This window comes from Lycorma delicatula, chromosome 11, assembly GCF_047948215.1.
Source record: "Lycorma delicatula isolate Av1 chromosome 11, ASM4794821v1, whole genome shotgun sequence".
Lineage (NCBI taxonomy): Eukaryota > Metazoa > Arthropoda > Insecta > Hemiptera > Fulgoridae > Lycorma > Lycorma delicatula.
In genome coordinates this window covers 42,390,965-42,412,194 of record NC_134465.1, presented here as the reverse complement: position 1 = coordinate 42,412,194, position 21,230 = coordinate 42,390,965, and the positions used below count along the sequence as shown (strand labels likewise).

General features: G+C 28.5%; 1 protein-coding gene across 2 annotated transcripts in view; it reads left to right on the top strand.

The window, feature by feature from the left end:
- The window catches only part of LOC142332583 (tetratricopeptide repeat protein 5-like), a 37,779-nt gene extending 17,948 nt beyond the window's left edge, over window positions 1–19,831 (top strand). The window contains exons 6-8 of one of the 2 annotated variants that reach the window (XM_075379095.1): window positions 4,350–4,525; window positions 6,885–7,029; window positions 9,038–19,831. In XM_075379095.1, the coding sequence (XP_075235210.1) occupies window positions 4,350–4,525; window positions 6,885–7,029; window positions 9,038–9,160 (444 nt within the window). In that variant the 3' untranslated portion in view covers window positions 9,161–19,831. The remainder of the gene's footprint in view (window positions 1–4,349; window positions 4,526–6,884; window positions 7,030–9,037) is intronic. The other variant, XM_075379094.1, reaches the window with a different exon arrangement.
- The last annotated feature ends 1,399 nt before the right edge of the window (window positions 19,832–21,230 follow it).

Sequence of the window (21,230 nt, the reverse complement as noted above, 5' to 3'; positions counted from 1 at the left end):
TTATGAGCAACTGCATTACATTTCACCTACGTGTTTTTTATTTTTTTATTTTAAATAGAGAAACAAGCTTTTTTTCGATCTTTGTAAAATGGCATCTATAATTAAAGATTGTTTATTTCAGTAATCATTTTTGAAAGTGATCTTTTCAGTAGGTTTTGAATATTTCAATTAATAAAATTTATTTTTAGGTTATTTAAAATATCTGAAAGCTTTTAAATACAAAAACATATTAATTTTATACCCTTGAGAAAAAGTTAGTTTCTTTTACAATTTTGATTATCTGCACTTCACTGAACAGACTTGAAAAATTAAAATTATATAAGAAACTTCAAGATATTCTTTTTGTTGATGTAGTAATACGTTAAAAACTAAGAAAAATGCCCAGCACTAGAAAGAATCCTTCCGTAAAATTATAATTTGAATCTTTATAAGTAGAGCAAAAGTCACAACGAATATGTTTATATATGTTCACCTGTGCTTTTTTTTATTCACGTATAAGCTAAATAAGACATATTTTGCTGGATATCTTATTTTTTTGTGTTCTTCCAAAAACCAAATTTTTATTTATTATTCAGAAGGAAAATATTTTATATGAAAATCGTTTAAAATTTTATTCCCTTCAGTTTTTTGCACAGCAAGTAATTAGAAGAATATGTGTTCATAGAAGAAATGAAGCACAAAAATAATTATGCCAGTAGTATAGTGGTGAAATTGCATTGCATTTCATACAATTCTTTGAAAATCTTGCTTCAGCAAATTTTTTATTAAATAACTAATATTTTGTGAAAATTTTACCAGACTTATTAATGAAATACCGAAAAAAATTTCTTTCCAAATTTTACAGACAGGAAACAAATAGTTACTTCTTATAAAATGCGGTTTGATCAATGACAAAATTTTATTATGATGACATTGGAAAATAATGATGTACTCTGTTTAACCTATATTGTTCAGCCAATAATCAAGTAATCAAATTTAGCAAATGATAATTGCTTGAATTTCAATGAATCCATCTGTGAAAGAATAAATTTAACAAAATTTAAAAATATATATACCTCTGTAATATTAAAATTATTAGAAACTTTTGGCAACTGGAAACCTTAAAAAATTTATTTTCTCCTTATTTTTTAATTTTATTCTTGTAGTAAATATGTAAGAATTGAGAGAGGTAGATTTAAAATTTGAGAGGATCTCATGTGATCAGTAGAAGGTTTAAAAACCACTATTTTTTTCTTAACTAATTTATGGCTAAATGATGGCTTTCAAAAGAGAACTGGGATAAATTATTGTATCATCTGTGATAAAGAAGTGGATTTTTTTAACTAATCTTAATTGATTATGTGATGTGTCATTCAATTTCAAAAGAGTTAGAAGAATCGAGATGAACAGATCAATAAACCTCTGTCAGTCTGGTTCATCTGAATCTAGCAATAATCTTTTTTCTGTTGTTTTCTAGAGCCAAAAATGATCTTTTTTGTTTGATTTAATGGAGCCAGGAACAATAGAGTATTCCTAGCTACTCACATTATACCTTTAGAGTGGAGATATAAAAGGGATACAGATCGCTCATGGCAGGTGGATGTCCAAATATCAGACTGGTACTGTTGAGAAGATTCAGGTGGGAGGATTAATAGCTCTCACTATACCGTCGACCTCGCACATAGAAATCTGAAGAATTAAATAAATAGCAACTTAGTGATACTCATGTATCTGTTTCATAATTTAAGTTCCTGTAATTATTTTTCAATTTATGTATGATTTATATGTTGGCCTTCAGTTTTTCAGCGGTATGAAGATTATTATTATTATTTTACAATATTTTTAAAAAGCTTCAGAGAAAAAATCCGACATGAGGTCAAAGTGTATTTTTTTGAATTTAGATGGCCATCAAAAAATTGATGGTTTCAGCCAGTTGTTTTCTTTTAGGTAACACAATCTATCTTCACGCTCTCAAAGAGCAATAAATTTATTAGAATTTCATTTATGAGCATTAAATTTACAGTAATATTAAAAAACAGGTCTATTAATTTTCATCCCCAAAATTTGCATATAACTTCATTCTCGTAGTAAATATTATGTAAGAATTGAGGGAAGTAGATATTCTAAAATTTGAGAGATCTCAAATATAATTTTATATTATGTAATTTAATCTTCATTATGTATTTAACTTCATTATGGTCTCCACTTCCAAATTTGGTTATTTTGTGGGTAATGTATCCACCTCAGGTTCTTGAATAGTAGTAATTTTATGTCATTATTTTAACACGCTTACTGTGTTGCCCTTAAAAAATTACAGTTTGGAAATTTTTCTTCGATGATAGTTTACATTGCAATTTTCCAGGAGACTGCAGCAGTAAAGTTTTAATATCGGTTCTCCACTTTTCCTCTTTGACCAATTAGTATTAAAGGATGACCATGGCATTATCTTCAATTTCATTGTTTCACAAACATTTTATTATCTTATTTTTAGGAAAGATCTTATTTTAGGAGGATTATTTTACATTCCCAAATAACTCTTGAATTTCATATTCAGATCTCTTATAGAATAAAAACTCATTATTCTAGTTATTAAGTCGTTATTTTTCTACACAATAAACGCTTAACAAAACAAGTACAGCTTAGAGTTTAACTGAAAGAACGCGGGCTAGAACAAAAAAAACACCAGCAATGAAATGCACAACTTTCCTGCCTATGCCAGTTAAGCTGTGCAATTCATTTTTCATTTCAATCATTTTAAGATCTTATTTGCATCTTTATGATTAAATAGTTCATTAGAAAATTTAGGGGCTCAAGCATCAGAGGATTTTTTAATGATTAAAATGTTCACTAAAATTGATTTTAAATAAATTAAAATCAAGATTTTTTTAAAATTTACCAAACATTTGGAAGCTCCCAATCAGGGGAGGAGAGCTCCCCACAATACATTTTGAGCATTAAAAATTTGAAATTACTAAAAAAATTTTTTTTTCATTTTCGGAGTTCCTTTTCTCAAAGGTTTGCAATCGGGTAAAATTAATTTTTAAGAAAATAATCTCTTCATGGGAATTAATAGTTTTGAAACATTTTAAAGTTGTTAAAAAAATATAATGATAAAGCCATAATTGTAAATGAAAAAGTTGTAATTTTCTAGGAAGAGGATGAAAATTTTTTGCTAATTTTTTTTTTCAAGAAATATTAAAAATATATTTTAAAAAAATTTAAAACGGTGGGCCTGTTTCAAAATAAAATTTCAAATCTTTACTTGACAATTTAGCAAAAATGTTTTCTTTCACAAGTTGAAGGTTTTTTATAGGTATCAGAAATTGCCGAAATATTTACAAATTACAAAAGAATTTATTTAATATTCAGCCCTACGTAAAAATTTATATATATTTTCTTTTCTTTTTTTAACTATATCTTGCTTTAGAAAAGGAGTTAATGGGAATTTTGTGAATTTATATTTTTTACTTTGGTAGGCCTTCAATCTGTTACTAAATTTGTTTGACCAAAATAAAGTGGGATGGCCAAAAAAAGGTGTAATGGTTTGAAAGCCTAACTAAGTAGAAAATATTAATTAAAAAAGTTTCCATTAACTCCTTTTCTGAAGTGAGATATAGCTAAAAAGAAAGAAAAATATATAAAGTAATTTTTTGGGTAGGGGTGAATATTAAATTATTTTTTGGTAATTTGTGAACTTAAAAAAAACCTTCAATTTCTAAAAAAACCTTCTTCTAAAAAACCTAAAAAAAACTTCTTCCACAAATTGTTTTTCTAAAGTGCCCCAGTAAAGATTTGAAATTTTATTTTAGCTAAACACCATCACCTTTTTTTCAATTTTTGTAAAAAAATACATTCATTTTTTCCTCATGAAGGTAGTACCTGTCTACAAAGTTTGAAGAAAATCAGTCAATAGATTCCAGAGTTATAAGACCAACTACAAGCAACATGTGCACAAATGTTCATCTGACAAAAGTAAATTTTTTGAACTTACGAGCATTAAAATAAAAAAATCACAGATTTATAATTTATTTAAATCTATTTTTCAAAAAAAATTTATGTTTCCTTAAGGCACAAAACTTAAAAAAATACTAATTCAAAAGAAAACTTATTTACTGTTCTATATACTTTCCCATTATAGCTGTAGCATCATATATTGCTTGAGCCAGGAAAGTAAAAATTGTGTTATTAATGGCATAAACAAAAATTTACCTATATATCCCTGCTGCTGAGAGGTACATTTTCAAATTAACAAGTTTTGTTGAGTCTTTCCCCCATGGGAGTTTGCAGACTAGTGTAAACTGAATGAACACTAATTGTATATTATATGTTTATTTAAGTCATTTTTTATTTATTTATTTTTTTAATTTTAGGGTTTAGATAATAAACATTTAGGGCCTTATGATGGGGGATTGTATACAGCTGCTTCTGGACAATCGTGTAGATTAGAACTTATTCATATATCACAATTAAAAGATGGTTTGAATTCTGAAAAAGTTATTATCGGCAAAGTAATTTGCAGTGTAAATGATGAAGATAGTGTTCCATTGTAAGTATTAATAATACTAATTACTTTATTTAGTTTTTTATTACTTACTACTTTTTTTCTGCAAATCTCCATATTTATAAAAATTCATTTTTCCTCCATGTTTATTACTTTCACAGCAGTTTCTTCTACTCTATCAAAACATGGATATTGAATAATTCTTTTATTCAGATTGATACATAATAATCAATGGCAGTTTGTAGCCAAAATTAGTGGGGTGCTGCTTCAGAAAATTTTTTTCTGTGCCTTTTCAAGGCCATGGTTAAAGTTTTCTGTAAAATAAAAACTGAAAAAATGAATCAAATACAGGGTTATCATAAAAGAATGGTGCGGTTTTGAACATGGTTTAAATTAAAACAGAATTACTTACAGTTTGTTTTTTATTTTTCAAATTTGTTGTCTCAACATTTTTTTACATAATTAATAAATTTCAATATGTGCGCCCTTAGTCGCTCGACAAATGTCCAAACGATACTTAACTCTCCAAACATTAGTTAACATTTCTTCGTTAACGGTCTTCATTGCTTCATTAATCCTGTTTTTTTAAGCGGTTTAGGTTGTGAATTTTTTATGTATAAACAACGCTTTTGATCTACCCCCACAAGAAAAAATCGCAAGGTGTCAGGTCTGGACTCCTTCGAGGCCAAAGTACGGGCCCTTGCCCGTATGATATTCAACAAGAATTAGAGACAGCTTATAAAGAATAACAACCAAACATTTTAATTGAAACCACTACGAATAAAGGTGGCTCAATCCAACCTTACCTGACAGGCACTTCAGTCACTTATTTGGCTGTTACAGTATTCCCTAAACTTTTCATCTCCTATTTACTAAGTTACAAAAAAAAGCACTTGTTCACCGGCTAGTATATGGTGTCATAGGTTTTTGTAGTCAGGTCATGTTGTATGTATCAGAAAAAGAAGGGAAATCTGATAAGTGAAGTGAGATCCTAAAGGAAGGAACGATCAACCTCAGAGAGACTATGCAGTAGTTTACCATCTTTTTGTGCAGGACTAGTAGTTAGTTTTAATGCTTAGTACTTAATTATTAAGTTGCTTTACATTTGACTATAATCTTTAGATTATTTGATTGTGAATTTACTTACCCAAATATTTTCCTCTTAAAAATTTAGCTAGAAGTAAAGAGGGATGAGAAATGCAATGCTTGATCTAGGTGGATGATCATCTTATTTATTTATTTTTAATAATATAATTTTATTGTTTTTGTTAGTGAAAGTTTGTTGTTAGTAAATTTTATTATTATAGAATTCAAGGTTTTATGAAGTTTCCCTTGATTCATTCAGGCGCACACTAGGCCAGTTCAATTTTATCTGTAGAATACTATATCTACCCGTTCATGTTATGATGTATGTATTATAGTATCGATCGGAATAAAAGATAACATATTTTAGTGGACATTGAAAAAAATTATCTTTAATTACATTAAAAAGAAAATTTAATGTGTGTAATTATACATCATAAAATTATTATGTGTGTCAGTACTAGACTGTTAAAAATTAATAAAATGTATCATTGAATAATTTGCTGTTGTCAATTGGTCTGAAATTTATTCTAATTAGGGCAGTTTTAAGTAATAATAATTAAATAATTGTATATTAACAAATATATATGTGATATTATTTGCTTGGAGAAAGTATTTTAGTTTAAAAAAACGTAGATATTGAATATTGAAATTACACTAATCTTTCGTAGTGCTAAAAATAATTATAATTGTATATTGATGATCGGCTTAATAGCTGGATTGATCATTTTGGGAGATCATTAGAGTTTTATCAAGTAGAAGTTCAGTGCTGAAGATGTAAATTAGTCAACTGCATCTTTTCTAGAATAACCTGTTCCATTGAATCGAAGGTGATGCTTCATATATTTGATATCCTTTCTGGTAAAACACAATTTTTTTTAGATTTTACTATATGATGTCGTTTTCCAGCAATATGGTTCTTGTTATCTTCTTTGGGATAAGGTTGATTTTAACTATAGTTTCCATTTAGTGGAATGATTGAAGAATGTCCTGGTATGAAGGAGATTCTCAGAGATTAAAGATTCATGAGATAAATTGTAGATGTAGATATATAAATTATGCTGGATGTAGTTAGTGGTTTGTCCCATATAAATATAATATTATTACACATGGTGAACTGCATTTTTGAATTGTTTATAAATAATGCAGATTAATTGCGAACTTAGATTATTTTTCTTTATTATATTTTACCCATTCTTAAAATTAGTTTTGAGATTTTTCATACTCGTTTGCATTCATGTTGAGGAAACTGCTTGGTCTTCTTTTGACATTCTTTTTTTAGGAATGCAAAAAGTGATGTTATTATTTTTTTTTTTTACAGTACATTTTGTATGATGGATAAAGAACAAACTGTCGTGTCTGTTACCGTTTACAACTTAGCTCAAGGTACAGGTGTTATAATTGGTGATTCTGTAGCAGTACCTGAACCTTATTTAACACATTTCAGTTTTAACTTTTCTGGCAAGGTAAGTGCTTTATTTTATTATTCAAGCTAAATTAATGATTCTTGTAGTTCTTTGATTTATGGAGGTAATAATAATAATGTTTGCGACAACAAAAACTGATAATGTGTGAAGCTTCATTTAATAGCCTGACTCCTATTGATGATTACAATTGACAACTCTAGATTCAGTTTCCAGTTTGTCAGATAAAATGTCTGTTTCATTAGGTAAAATTAAGCATAATTGTGCTTAGATTTTGTTATGTTTTGTAATATTGGCAATAATTGTCAATTTGGTAATAATTCAGTCGACAAAGCTTTGTTTAAAAAAATCCATTTTGAATAATACACTTTACTGCCAAATCAATTGAAGGTTGCTAATCAGGTTAAATGTTCACATCTGACCAAAAAGAAAGTGCTTTCTCACCGTGGTAATTTGCTATGCATACATCTTGGGTTTGCTGCAAAACTTGATGGCGTATGCCTCCAAATGCTCGGTATTCACTGGATTTGTCAACCAGTGATTACTTTCTCTTCCTAAACCTGAAGAAATGACTCGCTGGATGAATATTCACTTCAAACGATAAGATTAACGCCAAGACGAACACTTATTTACAGAGTTGGACAACTGTTATTATAGAATGTTAGAGTGTTTGTCTATTATATCAAATTCCAAGGTGTCTATGTTAAAAAAATTTTTTTAAATCTGAAAAATTTTGTATTTTCTGTGTCAGACCAAGAACTTTCTGAATGCCCCTTGTATTGTAAATAAAATAGATATAGAATATTCATTTTGGGTTTTTTCCTAAATGATGGGTGACCCTCATAAAACATTTAATTTAAGGAATTTATTATGAAATGAAATTTTTTTACTAATGTTTAATTGTACCTTAAAAAATTATAAGTACTGAATCCTGAAGCCACCATTAGGGTCACATATTCTGCAAGTCAAGATGTTATATTTTTCCATCGCATGACATAATAGATTCACCCATTAATTGCACACTAACTTTTCCCGACAGATTTTTCTCAGTTTATTTTATCAGGGTAAATTACTAAGAATGCCTTATTCTTCATATTGCCATACAAGAAAAAACTGCATGTTGTGTGATACGGCAAGCAGCAGATCAAGCAATATCAACATGTCGAGAGAATGTGATCTGCAAACAATCATTTAATTACATTTGTTGATTCACTACTTGTCTGACTGTCATCTCATAATTTTTAAACCAGATTTTTAGATTAATTTCAGCTTTCTCTATTATACTTGGAGATAAAAATTCTTCAACCATTTAAAACTAAAAACTATGGGATGTCAGTAAAAGCATTCTGATAGTTGTCTTAAAAGAAATGGACCGATTATTCCAGAGGATGCTGTTACATATCATATGATGACCCTAATATTGTGTAGTGGTCCTTGATACTTATTAGGGTTGTTCAGTGCCTGATCCAAAGTCTTGTTTATTCAAATATCCTTAAAAATGAAAGTGTGCACTGCTGGCTTCATGTGAATGTTTGTGTAAATCCTTTGTTGTCTGGTATGCATACATTCCTTTTTATTACTGAGAGTATTTTTTGTTTGATATTTAGAAATTTCTTTCAACATCATGTTCCAAATGGGATATGATGGGGTAATGTGGCAGCAATGTATTATTTTGATGTATATTGAAGGGGCATCAAAACAACTGTCAAGCATCTGTAAAACTATTAACCATTGTCATAGAATGCTTTAAATAAAAATGCACACTGTTCACCTGTCCGACGCTGCACATCATTACTATGTGTTTTACTCGTATTTTTAGCAAATGTTAGCAAACATATTTGATTGTTACTAGAAAATAAAAATGCAACTTGTTTCAATGACTGAGCCGTCAACTATTCATTTCATTACTTGTTTTATCAGTTTACCAAATTTTTTTCTAAGAATCGACGTCCTTTATCTAAAAGTATAATTTACTTATTAGGTCAATGTAATTCTGTTGCCTTTTGTAGTATTTGTTATGAAATATTAATGTATTTTATTTTTATTACAGGACTTTAAGTTCAATGGTCTTAGAGTTGATAGTCCACTAGTGTTAGTCGTTAATGGTAAGAAATTGGGTAGAGATAAATTAGCATCAACTCAGCTGTCAACATTCAAAATGGCTCATTATTAACTTTACTACTATGTAATGTCAGAGTTTTATTTATACATTGTTTTATACATTGTTTCATTTGTGATATTCCACTTTTGCTTTATTTAAAATTATCAATTACAATAATACATATTAATTTATATAACTTTAATATTAAATTTTTGTTGTTGTATCTTTTTTTACTAATGAATTTATTTATAATTTTGTAAATATTATTGAAAAATATATATATTTATTTGTTAATAAGTATTATTTTTAATGTAATTGTAATATAGTTTAATTTTTTTTTTATTATAGTTAGTACAATAGTTTGTTTTGGGGTCATTCACGAATAACGCAACAAATTTATGTCGAGAAAATGTTGTTTAAAAGCTACTTTTAGTACTGAAGAAGAATCTTGCATATCTGTATTTGAAATAAATCTCTACCCAAATAATTTAGTGGGGCTTATGTAGGTAAACGTTGTTAAACGTAAAATGAGTGTTAAGTGTATAATAAACTCCTGATTTTTTCCAAGATGTGCCGACATCAGTTTAATTAATTATTATTATAATTATGAAGTTCTTTTAATATCTAGAAGAAAGCATTGTGATAAACATAAATCGTAGTAAAATAAAAAGTGATTGAATTTTGAAAAATGTAGTCACAAGTTTGCTAAATCTAAAAGATTGTGTCATAACTTGTGCACATGTTACTATTATAAATGCCTGTAAGCCATTACAAATTCAGTACATTCCATATATCATTAAAAGTTGCCTTAAAAATTAGTGAAATTTATTATTACAATGTAGTAGAATAAAATATTTTTATTGTGTAATTATCATAACGGCAACATTTTTTTGGAGTGAATTCATAAATATTGTAAGATTTTGTAGAAAGGCTGTAAAAAATGTATAAGGAAACAATTTTTTTTAAATATGGCACACAACATATGGAAACCAACTATAAACAGATGTATGGGAATATAACAAAGAAAAGTAAGTAAGTAAGCAAGCAAAAGTAGTGAAAATGAATATGGCACAATACTTGAAGTAAATATGCAAACAAATGTATGACACCAATTAAAGTATCTAAAAGAATTAAATTTTAATATTTATAATTAATAAGAAAATATATTGTGGAAATTAATGTAAACACTTTTAACAAAATTTACATGAGTTTTACTGTTCAATTTTCTAATTATGAAATATGTCCACTTTATTTGTTTTTATCACCTCTTTAATTTTTTTTTTTGGTGTAGTTTGAACTGTTTTACATTAAATTTTTTATCCCAAAATCATACATAGTTTGTACGGTATGGCAATCCACATTCTCAGTCTATGCTAAGTAATTGTACTAAGCAAGTCGTGGGAGTCTAAATCTCTGTATACAATTCTCTGTGTTTCACTGCTTATTATTGCCAAGAATCTGGCTGAAATTACAAACTGACTGCTGCTATAAATAAGTATAAGTTCATTATACAAGGGAAATTAAATAATTAAGGATACAAATTGATTGAGAGGAAAAATGATTTATTCAATGACAATGAAACAAACTATTTTTCAACATAATCTCCAGCAACATTTAAACACTTTAATCCCAGCATTCTGTAAGCTTTCTGATTTCCACAGCACAGAAGTCTTCACCTTGCTGTTAAAATCATTTTGCTACTACTTTTGACTTTTATCATTCTACTCCTTTTTTTGGCTGCTTTGTTGTCATCGAACTTCTTGCCGCACAAAAAGACTTAGTAGGCTGAACAAATGAAAATCCGTTGAGGCGAGGTCTGAACTGTGAGGATGTGGCAACACCATCTAACCGAACTTCTCGAGCATTTCAGCTGCTGTTCTCTGATTCGAGTAATAAGCGGGGTTTTTAAGGGAACAAGGACTAAATTTCGCTGTGTTAAAACTTTAAGTGGTTGTTTTGCTAGGATCTGAGACATCTGATAAATTGGCTCAATAATAGTTAGTGCTAGGCGCGGGGTCTTGTCACGTAACAGAATCAAACCTTTTGAGAGAGCACCCTGATGTTTTCTCATTATTGCAGGTTTCACTTTCTGTTGGAGCATGTTAGAATAGTACTCACTGTTCACGGTACATTGTTCTTTTAAATAGTCAATAAAAATTAGTCTTGCAGGTCCCAGAAGACCGTCAACATCACTTTAAGAGCTGATACATGAGTTTTGAATTATTTTTGGTGGGTGATTTTAGATGTTTCCACTGAAGCCATTTGGATTCGGCCTCAAAATGCTATATCCACATATTTCATCACAGGATATACTTCCGCTTCAAATTGTTCTTCTGAGCTCAGAACAAATGTGAATCCGGATGTCATGGGCTTGAGTCAACTGGCTTGAAACCCATCTCAAGCTCGTTTTGTAATAATTCATCATGTCATGAATGATTCAAATGCATGGTTCCAACACTAATATTACACGAACTAGCAATTTGGGAAATTTTGACTCGCCTGCCTTTGGAAATAAGATCATTTATGCGATTTTGCAGCACAGCAGTCAAAACTTGAACCGGTGTTCCAGAGCAATGGAGATCAGTCACATTTGTTCTGCCTAAATTAAATTGTTCCACCCACTTATACATGTTACTGTGGTTTAAACACATTTTATTGTTTTAACATTCTTGAGTAAATTTCTGCCGTTTTCATGCCTTCTCATAGAAAAAATTTTATAACAATGTTTCTCTTCTGGCGTACACGTTTCAAGCAGAGCTGACATTCTGAAATCAACAAAAGAGGTTATGTTTAGATTAACTATGATTAAACAGCTGATTAAATGTTTTCCCAAGATTGCCAACTTTACCCTTAAAAAGTGTCATTGTCATTGAATGAACTTTTGTTTTCTCCTTTTTTTAAAAATAATTTGTCTTGTTTTTATGATTACTTGTAAAACCTAATACATACAAGCTTATTATAGTTCCTTGATAGTATATTCCCAAAGTAAATTATTATTTCTTTTTTAAATTATATTAGGACTTCAGTGGAAACAAAATATGAAGCCTCACACATTCCTATCCATATGTAACAGCTCCATATACTCAATACAGTTAGTTACATTGACATCTAGTTTCTATGCCTTAATTGGAATTTATTCTGTGGTTACTTTTTTTAATTAATAAATTCAAATAAATGTGATATTGGCCCATATTGTTGCCTTACCACAGCAGAACAGCCTTCTTATGCCATTGCAATGGCTTACTAATTTATTTCGCATTAGGCAAGACCTCATTTCTCTTCTTAAAACTGTTAAAAATTATTTTCTGGATTGGATTTTAGATAATGATGTTTAATTAAAAATACAATACCATTTTCAATTTTGATGATATGACATGTTGTGTTATAGTTAGCTATTAATAAAATGAACTATAAATACTGTTGTGAAAACAATAAGATCATATATAAATTCTTTATCCATCACTTTTATTAGATGTGCAGAAGACTGCTTTTATTGGCATCAAAAATTATTGTTAACCACATTTCAAGTAATTACATGGTAATTCACAATTTTAGCTTCCCATATGTTTATAACTAAATGGGACTGCCATTATGTTAATATATAACTACAGAACTCTGTTATATTTGTGAATGACCCATCATTAGTGTTAATAATGATAAGTTTCTTATTAATTATATATTTATGAAGACTGATTACCAGTAAACAAGAAAGACAGTGCCAAAATGTATTATTTTACATTTTTAGTTTAACAGTTGTAACAATATTTGTTAATAGTATCAGTTAATTTTGGAAAATTATGTCAATTTAGAAATAACCTTATGGTAATATTCTACAAACATGAAAAATTATTATTTTATATGTATATTTTTTTAAATTCAAATAATTTAATAACATATTGACGATCACTGTGCTAAATATTAAATGAAATTAAACTACAAAAATACAGTAAATAGAGATAAATTAAACTTACCATATTAATTCCAAGAATCGATTAAATAGCAGATCATTTGTTAGAATACAAACATAGTATTACCTACTAAAAAAATAATTTAGATATTTTGAAGGTTTGTAATAATAATAAAAAATGAATATCCTTGAGAAATATTACATTTATAAATGAAAACCAAAATATAAAATGATGAACCACCATCTGCCATTTTTCTTTTGCTATATAACACAGCCGTTGAAGCTTCACTGCATTATGTTGTCAAACTCTTTTTAAGCATAACCCAAATTCATTCAATATGATTTACAGCTGGGCTGTCAGCTGGCCAGATCATACTGTTGACACCTACTTCATCAAGTTACTCTGAAACCCTTTCTAGCAGCATGAGGTCATGTGTTATCATGCATGATAACGAATTCTCCAATAAATGGAGCAAAAGGTACAACACATACTTTTAAACATTCAGTTACATAGGTGTCTGCTGCTGAAGTTCTATCTTGCACTACAACTAGCTCAGTATAGGCATCGAAAGAAATACCACCCCAAAACATTTTGGACCTTTCTCCAAATGGGACTTTCATTGAAATGTTGCATTCAGAAAATCTCATTCCTGGCCTTCTCCATGTCCACTGACACCCATCCAAGACAGCAAATGAATAAAGTCATAATCTGGACTTTATTCTAGTCTCATCCATGAACATTCCTCTCTTCCATTCTTCAATCGCCAGTCCTACATGTTGTTAAGCGGAATGAGTTGCAGGCACCCAGGTGCTTAATCCTAAAGTCTTCTTCTTCAAAGTAATAATTTTTATAAAACGATCATTTCTGTAATCAATATACCATAGATGATCTTGCCTAGGTCTCCTTGTGTGACTGACTACCAGTTTCATTGAATCGTTTCAGCATTCGACTTACAGTTAATGATTAACAATAATGACAGAACAAAAAAAAATATGATGTTTTAAATATTCCATCATTCCAGTACTGGACAGTAGAATTTGCATATTTGTTTATAATAAATTTAAAAATTTATAAAAACAGTAACAGTTTTGACAAATTCAAATTATAGAATTAAATATGAACTAAAGATGCAGGATCCTGCAAAAATCAACTTTTGGAATTAATATATGGTAAGTTAACATAGAATAGTTAAACATGGTTTTAGTAGTAAACATGATGTTATAAGTAACACCTGTGGTGTGTGGTTTCTTGTCTTTTGCTATAAGCAAAGTAAGCTTGAAGTAAGAAACTTCAACAGCCTTTTCATTCTCCATTTCAAAACTTCCAATTGAATTGAATTTCATTCGTTTAAGCGAGTTTCTCTTTCCATAAAAAAAACCCTTGGCTTGTCTTTTAAGCAGGATAATTGGTAGTTAAATGGCCTTCTAAATGCCCTGGTCGCATTGCATCATTACTCAGAATGTTGTGACAGACAAATAACACACTGAGGTAAACTATAATCGTTCTTCTCAATGTATGTAAGGACAAACCTTATATAGTCATTACTGCGCAGTCTTTTTTTTTCTAATGATTTAGCCATGTTTAACTACTCTATGCATGACAATCATTCACACAAAAACAGTCATCAGTTGTCTGTTTTTTATGCAGTGTAGCCACCAACCAGTAGTAAAATTACCCTAGCCTCAGTAGTGGTTTCTCTAGAAACACTGTTTGTCTGCTTCCAACAAAGATGCAGAGGGATCTAGTGGTACCAGGATGAACTATTTAGGTAAAAGCCAGTGTAAATAAGACGTATGCTTGAATGTAGTTGGATCTAGCAGCGATAAAGATTACTGTTTGCAAAAGTTCCTTTTTTAAGGTCATGCACCAGTGGTTCGTGTTTTACAATGTTTAATTGTTTAGCTAATTTATATATATTTTCCTTACACTGAGATAAATTGTTGAATCAAGAAATTTTTTTATTAGTGTACAATGCCCCTGAAATTCTCCTACATCCCCCAGGTTGAAAACTCATGCTGTAGACCATAAAACTTTTAATTGTAAGCTTGAAAAATTGGTATCAGAGATTTACATCTTTGGTTACTTTAAAATTATCTGCTGAATAGAAAAAAACATGTTAAAATAATAAAAAAATTATAAATATTTTCTTATTATAAATTAATGAAATAAAAAGCAACCTACAAGATTTGAATATTGGTGTACCTCAAGGAACCATTTTGGACCTATATTAATGATATATTGAACTACAAAATTCTGATTGTAAAATTTTATTTTATGCTGATCACATTGTTACAGTGTGTTATGGAAATTCTTGGTTTGAAGTTTGTATGTAACAAATTGGAAAAACAAAACAACTTAATGAATTAAAAATACGGTTAGATTCTAATAATTTAGCTCTAAATGTAAGACTATTTGTTTAATTTTTGGTAATCATTATGAATTTACCTACTAATTTTAATATTTTTATTGGCAGTGACTGTTTAAAGAAAATATTACACAAACTATTTAGGTATTATCATTGATCAACATTTCAGATGAGATTTTGAAATGAAATAAATAAATAAAAATTACAGTTTTCACTAATCAAAATTTTTACTGTTCAAGATTATATACTATTATGTATGGAATTTATTAAAGTATAGTTAGTCGTGGTGTAATTGCATAGGGGTGAGCTAATAAAAATAAAATAAAATAAACTGTACATAACAAAACAGTAAAAATTCTTAAAAATCAAATATCAAATTTTCACTTAATCTATTTGAAAAATATGTATTAGAATCTTTGAGTCATCATTACAGTGAAATAGCCCTAAACTATATAAATACTCGTTTTTCTGTAATTCGAGATATAAATCCATTCAGTTATTGAAAATATATAAAAAATTGGCAGAAGGAATCATCATACTGCTATGTATTATTTTAATAATCTGCCTCTTAAAACTAAAAGTGTAGTGTCAAGAAATTATAAAAAAATATTAGAAAAGGCTATAAAACGAATTAACTTGAATTAAGGCTATTTCACATTGATTAATACTTGGATGATATTTTTTGTTTTAAAATTTTTTTTTCTGTTATTTTTTGTATTTGTACACCTGATTGCGTACAGATGCCTTGGCATCTCTGCACAGTACTGTTGACACAATGTGTGTATATTGTGTTACTATGTAACCAGATATTAAATAAATATATTAATAATATACATAATTTATGATTTAAAATATAGTATAACACTTTTAAATCATCAGAATATGCATAAACGTGAAATTTTTTTTAACTTACTTGATTAATTACTTTTAAATTAAAAAAAAAAGATTTCTTTAATAAAAAATTGTGAAGATGATAACCAGCTATTGAAAGCAATGTATAATTGAGGAGTTTTTTTTTTAACAAAAATTTAGTATCTGATATTAAGTATATCAGTACATTATAAAAATATATTTTTTGTGAGTACATATGTATATACACATAAGCAATAAAATAATTGATGGAAATTATGTATTATCCAAATTACTGTAGCTGAGGATAGAGATTGTACAAGGCATGTTTTATGTAAGGGCCGTTTTGATAGAAAAATTGAAATAAATAAAATTAAAAAAACTTGCATATATATATATATATATATATATATTTTTTCTTCAAGAAAAATAGAGTGAGTGTGTGTATATACACACACTATTTTTCTACATATTCGCTATTCACTGTAATACATTTTTGATATCGGCTTACTACCAGCTTAATTATTCTGTTACTGAAGAATTCCACCTGTAATTTAAACCAGTTAATTACTCTGTTTTTCAGTTCAAACTTCTACAATGCAAGCCATTGTTTTAAATGAAGAAAAAGATAATAATCACACTTTGCAAGATCTGGACTGTAAGGAAGATGTTGAAGATTTCCTGATGAAATCATTGCAATTGTTCAGTGGTTTTGTTTGCCGTGTGAGGTCATGCGTTATTGTGGAGAAATAAAATCCTGCCAGTTAGCTTTCCATGGCTTTTGTTTTAAATTGAATGTCTAAGTTTTATAAGTGTTTCACAGTACATCAGCATTAACAGGTCTTCTATACTCAAGAAATTCAATTAGCAATATCCCTTTGGTCTCCCAAAAAACCGTAGTCATAAGTTTTTTCGTTGAACTTTCTTGCTTAACTTTTTGAGCTTGGAGGATAATGATTGCTGCCATCGCACTGATTGCCGCTTTGTCTCAGCATTTGAATAAGATATCCATGTTTCATCACCGGTCACAACATGTTTCCATAAATTATTACCTTCATTTTTGTAGCATCTCAAAAATGAGCTGCAGCAGGACGTATTTCTTTGTGTATTTCTGTCAACATTTTTGGTAACCCACATGAAACACAATTTTCTGTAACCCAGTTTTTCAGTTAAAATGTTGTAAATTATGTACTGATCATAAAACAAAAGGAGATTTAATCTATAATTGAAAAACAATAAGCCTTCTATTTTATGGATTTTTGCATTAACATTTTCAGTCAATTCATCTGTGATGACAGTCAGGTGATCACTACATTCTTTGTTGTGAACATTCATTCTTATCCCACAAAACAAACGATACCATTGGTGAACTTTACCTTCACCCATAACCTGGGTCTGTAAAAATTTACAATTTCTCTGTGAATATCAGCAGCAGATTCTTTTTTCACCAGTAGATAATGAATTACTGATTGCACTTAACAACTCGCTGGATTATTTATTGTAGCACTCATTTCATCCATGCTATATGCAGCAACTAATGCAAATAACCTATTTTTGCAAACAGATGATCGTTGATATAAATAAACATCCTACTCTAGTGCCATCAATTTCCACCACATCTAATGGTGGCAAATTGAAAACAGCCTGCCCTTTCTTAAAAAACATGCCTCGTATATAATTCTTTAAGTTGTTTTTTTTCTTTTGCATTCAATAATTTTCATTTCCCAACATATCTGTGATATCTTTATCAGTTACTCAATTAATAAAAATGTTTGTTGGTTGCAAAATTGTTTTATGTTTGAAAAGTTTCTTAAATTGTAACCACTCAAAACACCATCTTATTCAACAAACGAATAAAAAAAGAAAAAACCATGAAGAATTACTTTTTTATATAAATATTTTATTTACGTCTTGTTATACAAATTATAACCTAAAAATGTTAATTTAAATCTTATTGATAAAAATAAAAGAAATATAAAATACATGTTTGAACTTTAAAACTTTTAGATTACAAGGGGTGGGTGAAACGTGCGCAGTTGATCATAACTCACAAATGACACATAAAAGTACATTTTATTTCCTATAAAAACTTACATTTATTTGTCCATTTAAAACTATAAATTTCTCCCAATGGTCATTCAGCTGATGAAGGATGCTGGTGGATGTTTTCTGATCCATGACCATACTGCATCTTTCAATTCATCATCTATGGTTAAATGATTATCCTTAATATCCCTTTAATTACAGAAAGAAGTGAAAATTCCTGGCACAGAATCTGGTGAATGTGGAGAGTCCAGAATGGATTCCAATTTCAACTTCGCAAACTTCAGTGTTACACGCAATGTGTGTGACTGAGCATTATCGTTTTGCAGATTTATTGGCTCTGTGGAGCATTATTGTTTTGCAGAGTTGTTGGCTCTGTGGAGCACTATCGTTTTGCAGAGTTATTGACTCTGTGGAGTGTCGAACAAGACTTATAAAGTATTTTAACATCTCTATGTATCACACAGAATTTATAGTCTACCCACCTTCCAGGTAATCGGTCATGTTATGTGTTTGGAAATCTCAGGTCTCTGCAATGAGAATTTTTTTGCAGAGGGTTTTATTTTGAACTTTTTTTATTGCGGCAAACCCTAGTGCCAATATTCCATGCTCTGCAGTTTTTCTTCTAAGTTGTAATGATCCAACAAGTTTCGTTTCCCTTCAAAATATTAAAAAGGAGTCATCTACATTTCAAAAGCTGTTCACAACACTTTGTTTGTTTTTTTAGTGAGTTTGGTATTATATTTCAGTTGTCCCTTGTATATTATAAAAACCTAATTGTTGAAAGACAATTGGAAAGAAATTATAATTTCTGGTAGGTTCATCCTGGAGTCTTAATAATTGTAGCAATTTGATTATTTAATAGTTTGTTCATCAACATACAGAAAAGTGTAATTAAAAGTATCCAGTTCTTATATAAAATTATTTCAGTCTTCATTTAAATATCCGTTGGACATATTACCCCTGAGAACATCCCCAGGTAACTGTAAAGTTCTTCACTCTTTCAATTTGAGGTAGGTGTTGTTTAGAAAGAGAAAGTACGAGAGTAAATGTTTTATTTTAACATAAGATATATAAAAATTTTATTATAATAAATCTAACAAAAAAAAATACATACAATTATGAAATAAATCTAGAATAGTCATGTTTTACAAATTATTTATCATAATTAACTAAGGTAATGGAGATAATTAATGATTTGCTGCTGCAATAGTAACTCGCACTAAACTTGTAAATAATTCAGTAAACCTAATTTAAACATGACAGATTTTTATATAACATTTTAATATTTGTAAGAGCTTTTTTTATAAAAAGTTATGAAAATAAAAACATTGCACTTGTTTTGGTTCTGATGGAGAAGTAAAAATATATTTACTGTAACTTATGATCCTCCATTCTAAATAAAATATAAAAAGAAAATCAAAAATATTGTAACGTAATTCATTTTGGTTGAGAATAATTTTATATTGATGATTATAGTTTATATTAATTATAAAATATACTACATATAGAAGCTGTAACAGTGTAACATTTATTATTTAGATTATTAATTTAAAGATGCTTTAATTAATTATATACTAAAGATTAAATTATATTTTATTTTAATGTTAAATTTTGTTTAAAAATAAATTAATCAATTTTACATTTGAATAAAAACATTTATTTTATAACACTGTATTTTTTTAATAATGTGTATGTTATGATGGTAATTAAATGAATTTAATTAGCAATATGATTGTATGCATGAGTTTTTCTCCCATCTATTTCATCGCATTTAGACATAATTTGAAGGGTGTTGTCATGTAGTTATGTAATGTACATACAAACTTAACCTGCCAGTTTGTATGTAGGAGCTACCATGTCATTTGATTTGTTTTAGGTAATATTCATTTTGAGTTATATAAATTTGTTGTGTATTAACTACTTATTTTTATTTGAAATTTTTAATGTTGAACATTTTGTAAAACTACAAAACTCTTTTCATTCAAATCTTAGAAATCAACTCATTGGAACAATGCATGTTTACAATAGTTTAGTTAAGTATAAGAAAGGCCTATTGTAATACAAGTTCTGTTTGTTTTGAACTATTAAAAGAATAACAGTTTAGAAGTAAATTGACAGTAATAATGTATTGAAATTAAATAAGCATATATAATTACCCATTTTATAATATAGAATATTCTATTGAATTTTATTGTGGCAGTTTATTTTCATTATTACATTACATTATGTATTAATGAGTTGAAATTAATGTTGATAAACAGTAAAACAAAGGCCATTTAAAAAATAAATGCTTGTAATAAAATTTAACTGTTAACTAGATAATTAAATATAATTATCAAATTGACATTATTTATTAAAAATAAGTTTCACTAGGGATATTTTTACTAGACTTGGATATATACATATATTTCTCTTTCAAAACATTGTTTTTTCATAGTCTTAAACATAAAAATCTTCAAAGAAATAAAAATGAAAAATTTTAATTAATTTATGTAAAAGATAAAGAGAACATTACAAATTTAAATGAGAGATTAAATATAAGATATGAAATGAGCTATTTACAGAGAGTTAACTTATTCTCTTTATGTATAAAAACATATTCTATTAATTATTTTTTTTTAATAATTACTATTTTGATCTAGGAAGATGCTGTATGCTGTCTCATTGGGTGACCTGCTTGTATGGTGATGTAGCTAAGAATTGATATTCATTGAAGTTCTGGATGTATAGAAGTGGTTTAATGACAAAGCTAATTTTTATTTTTTAACATTATTTGAATTTAATTAATTTCCAATCTTTCTACATTTTCTTCTAATGTAACTCTTCCTTTATAACGGTTGAACAAATCTGAAAAATTTATTACTATATCCTCAAACATGATCAGAATTCAGGTTCATGCAGGGGTCTGAATTTAGGGATTCTTTGCTGGGCTGTACATGTCATTAATCTGTGAGTGAAATCTATCAAAGTTTTT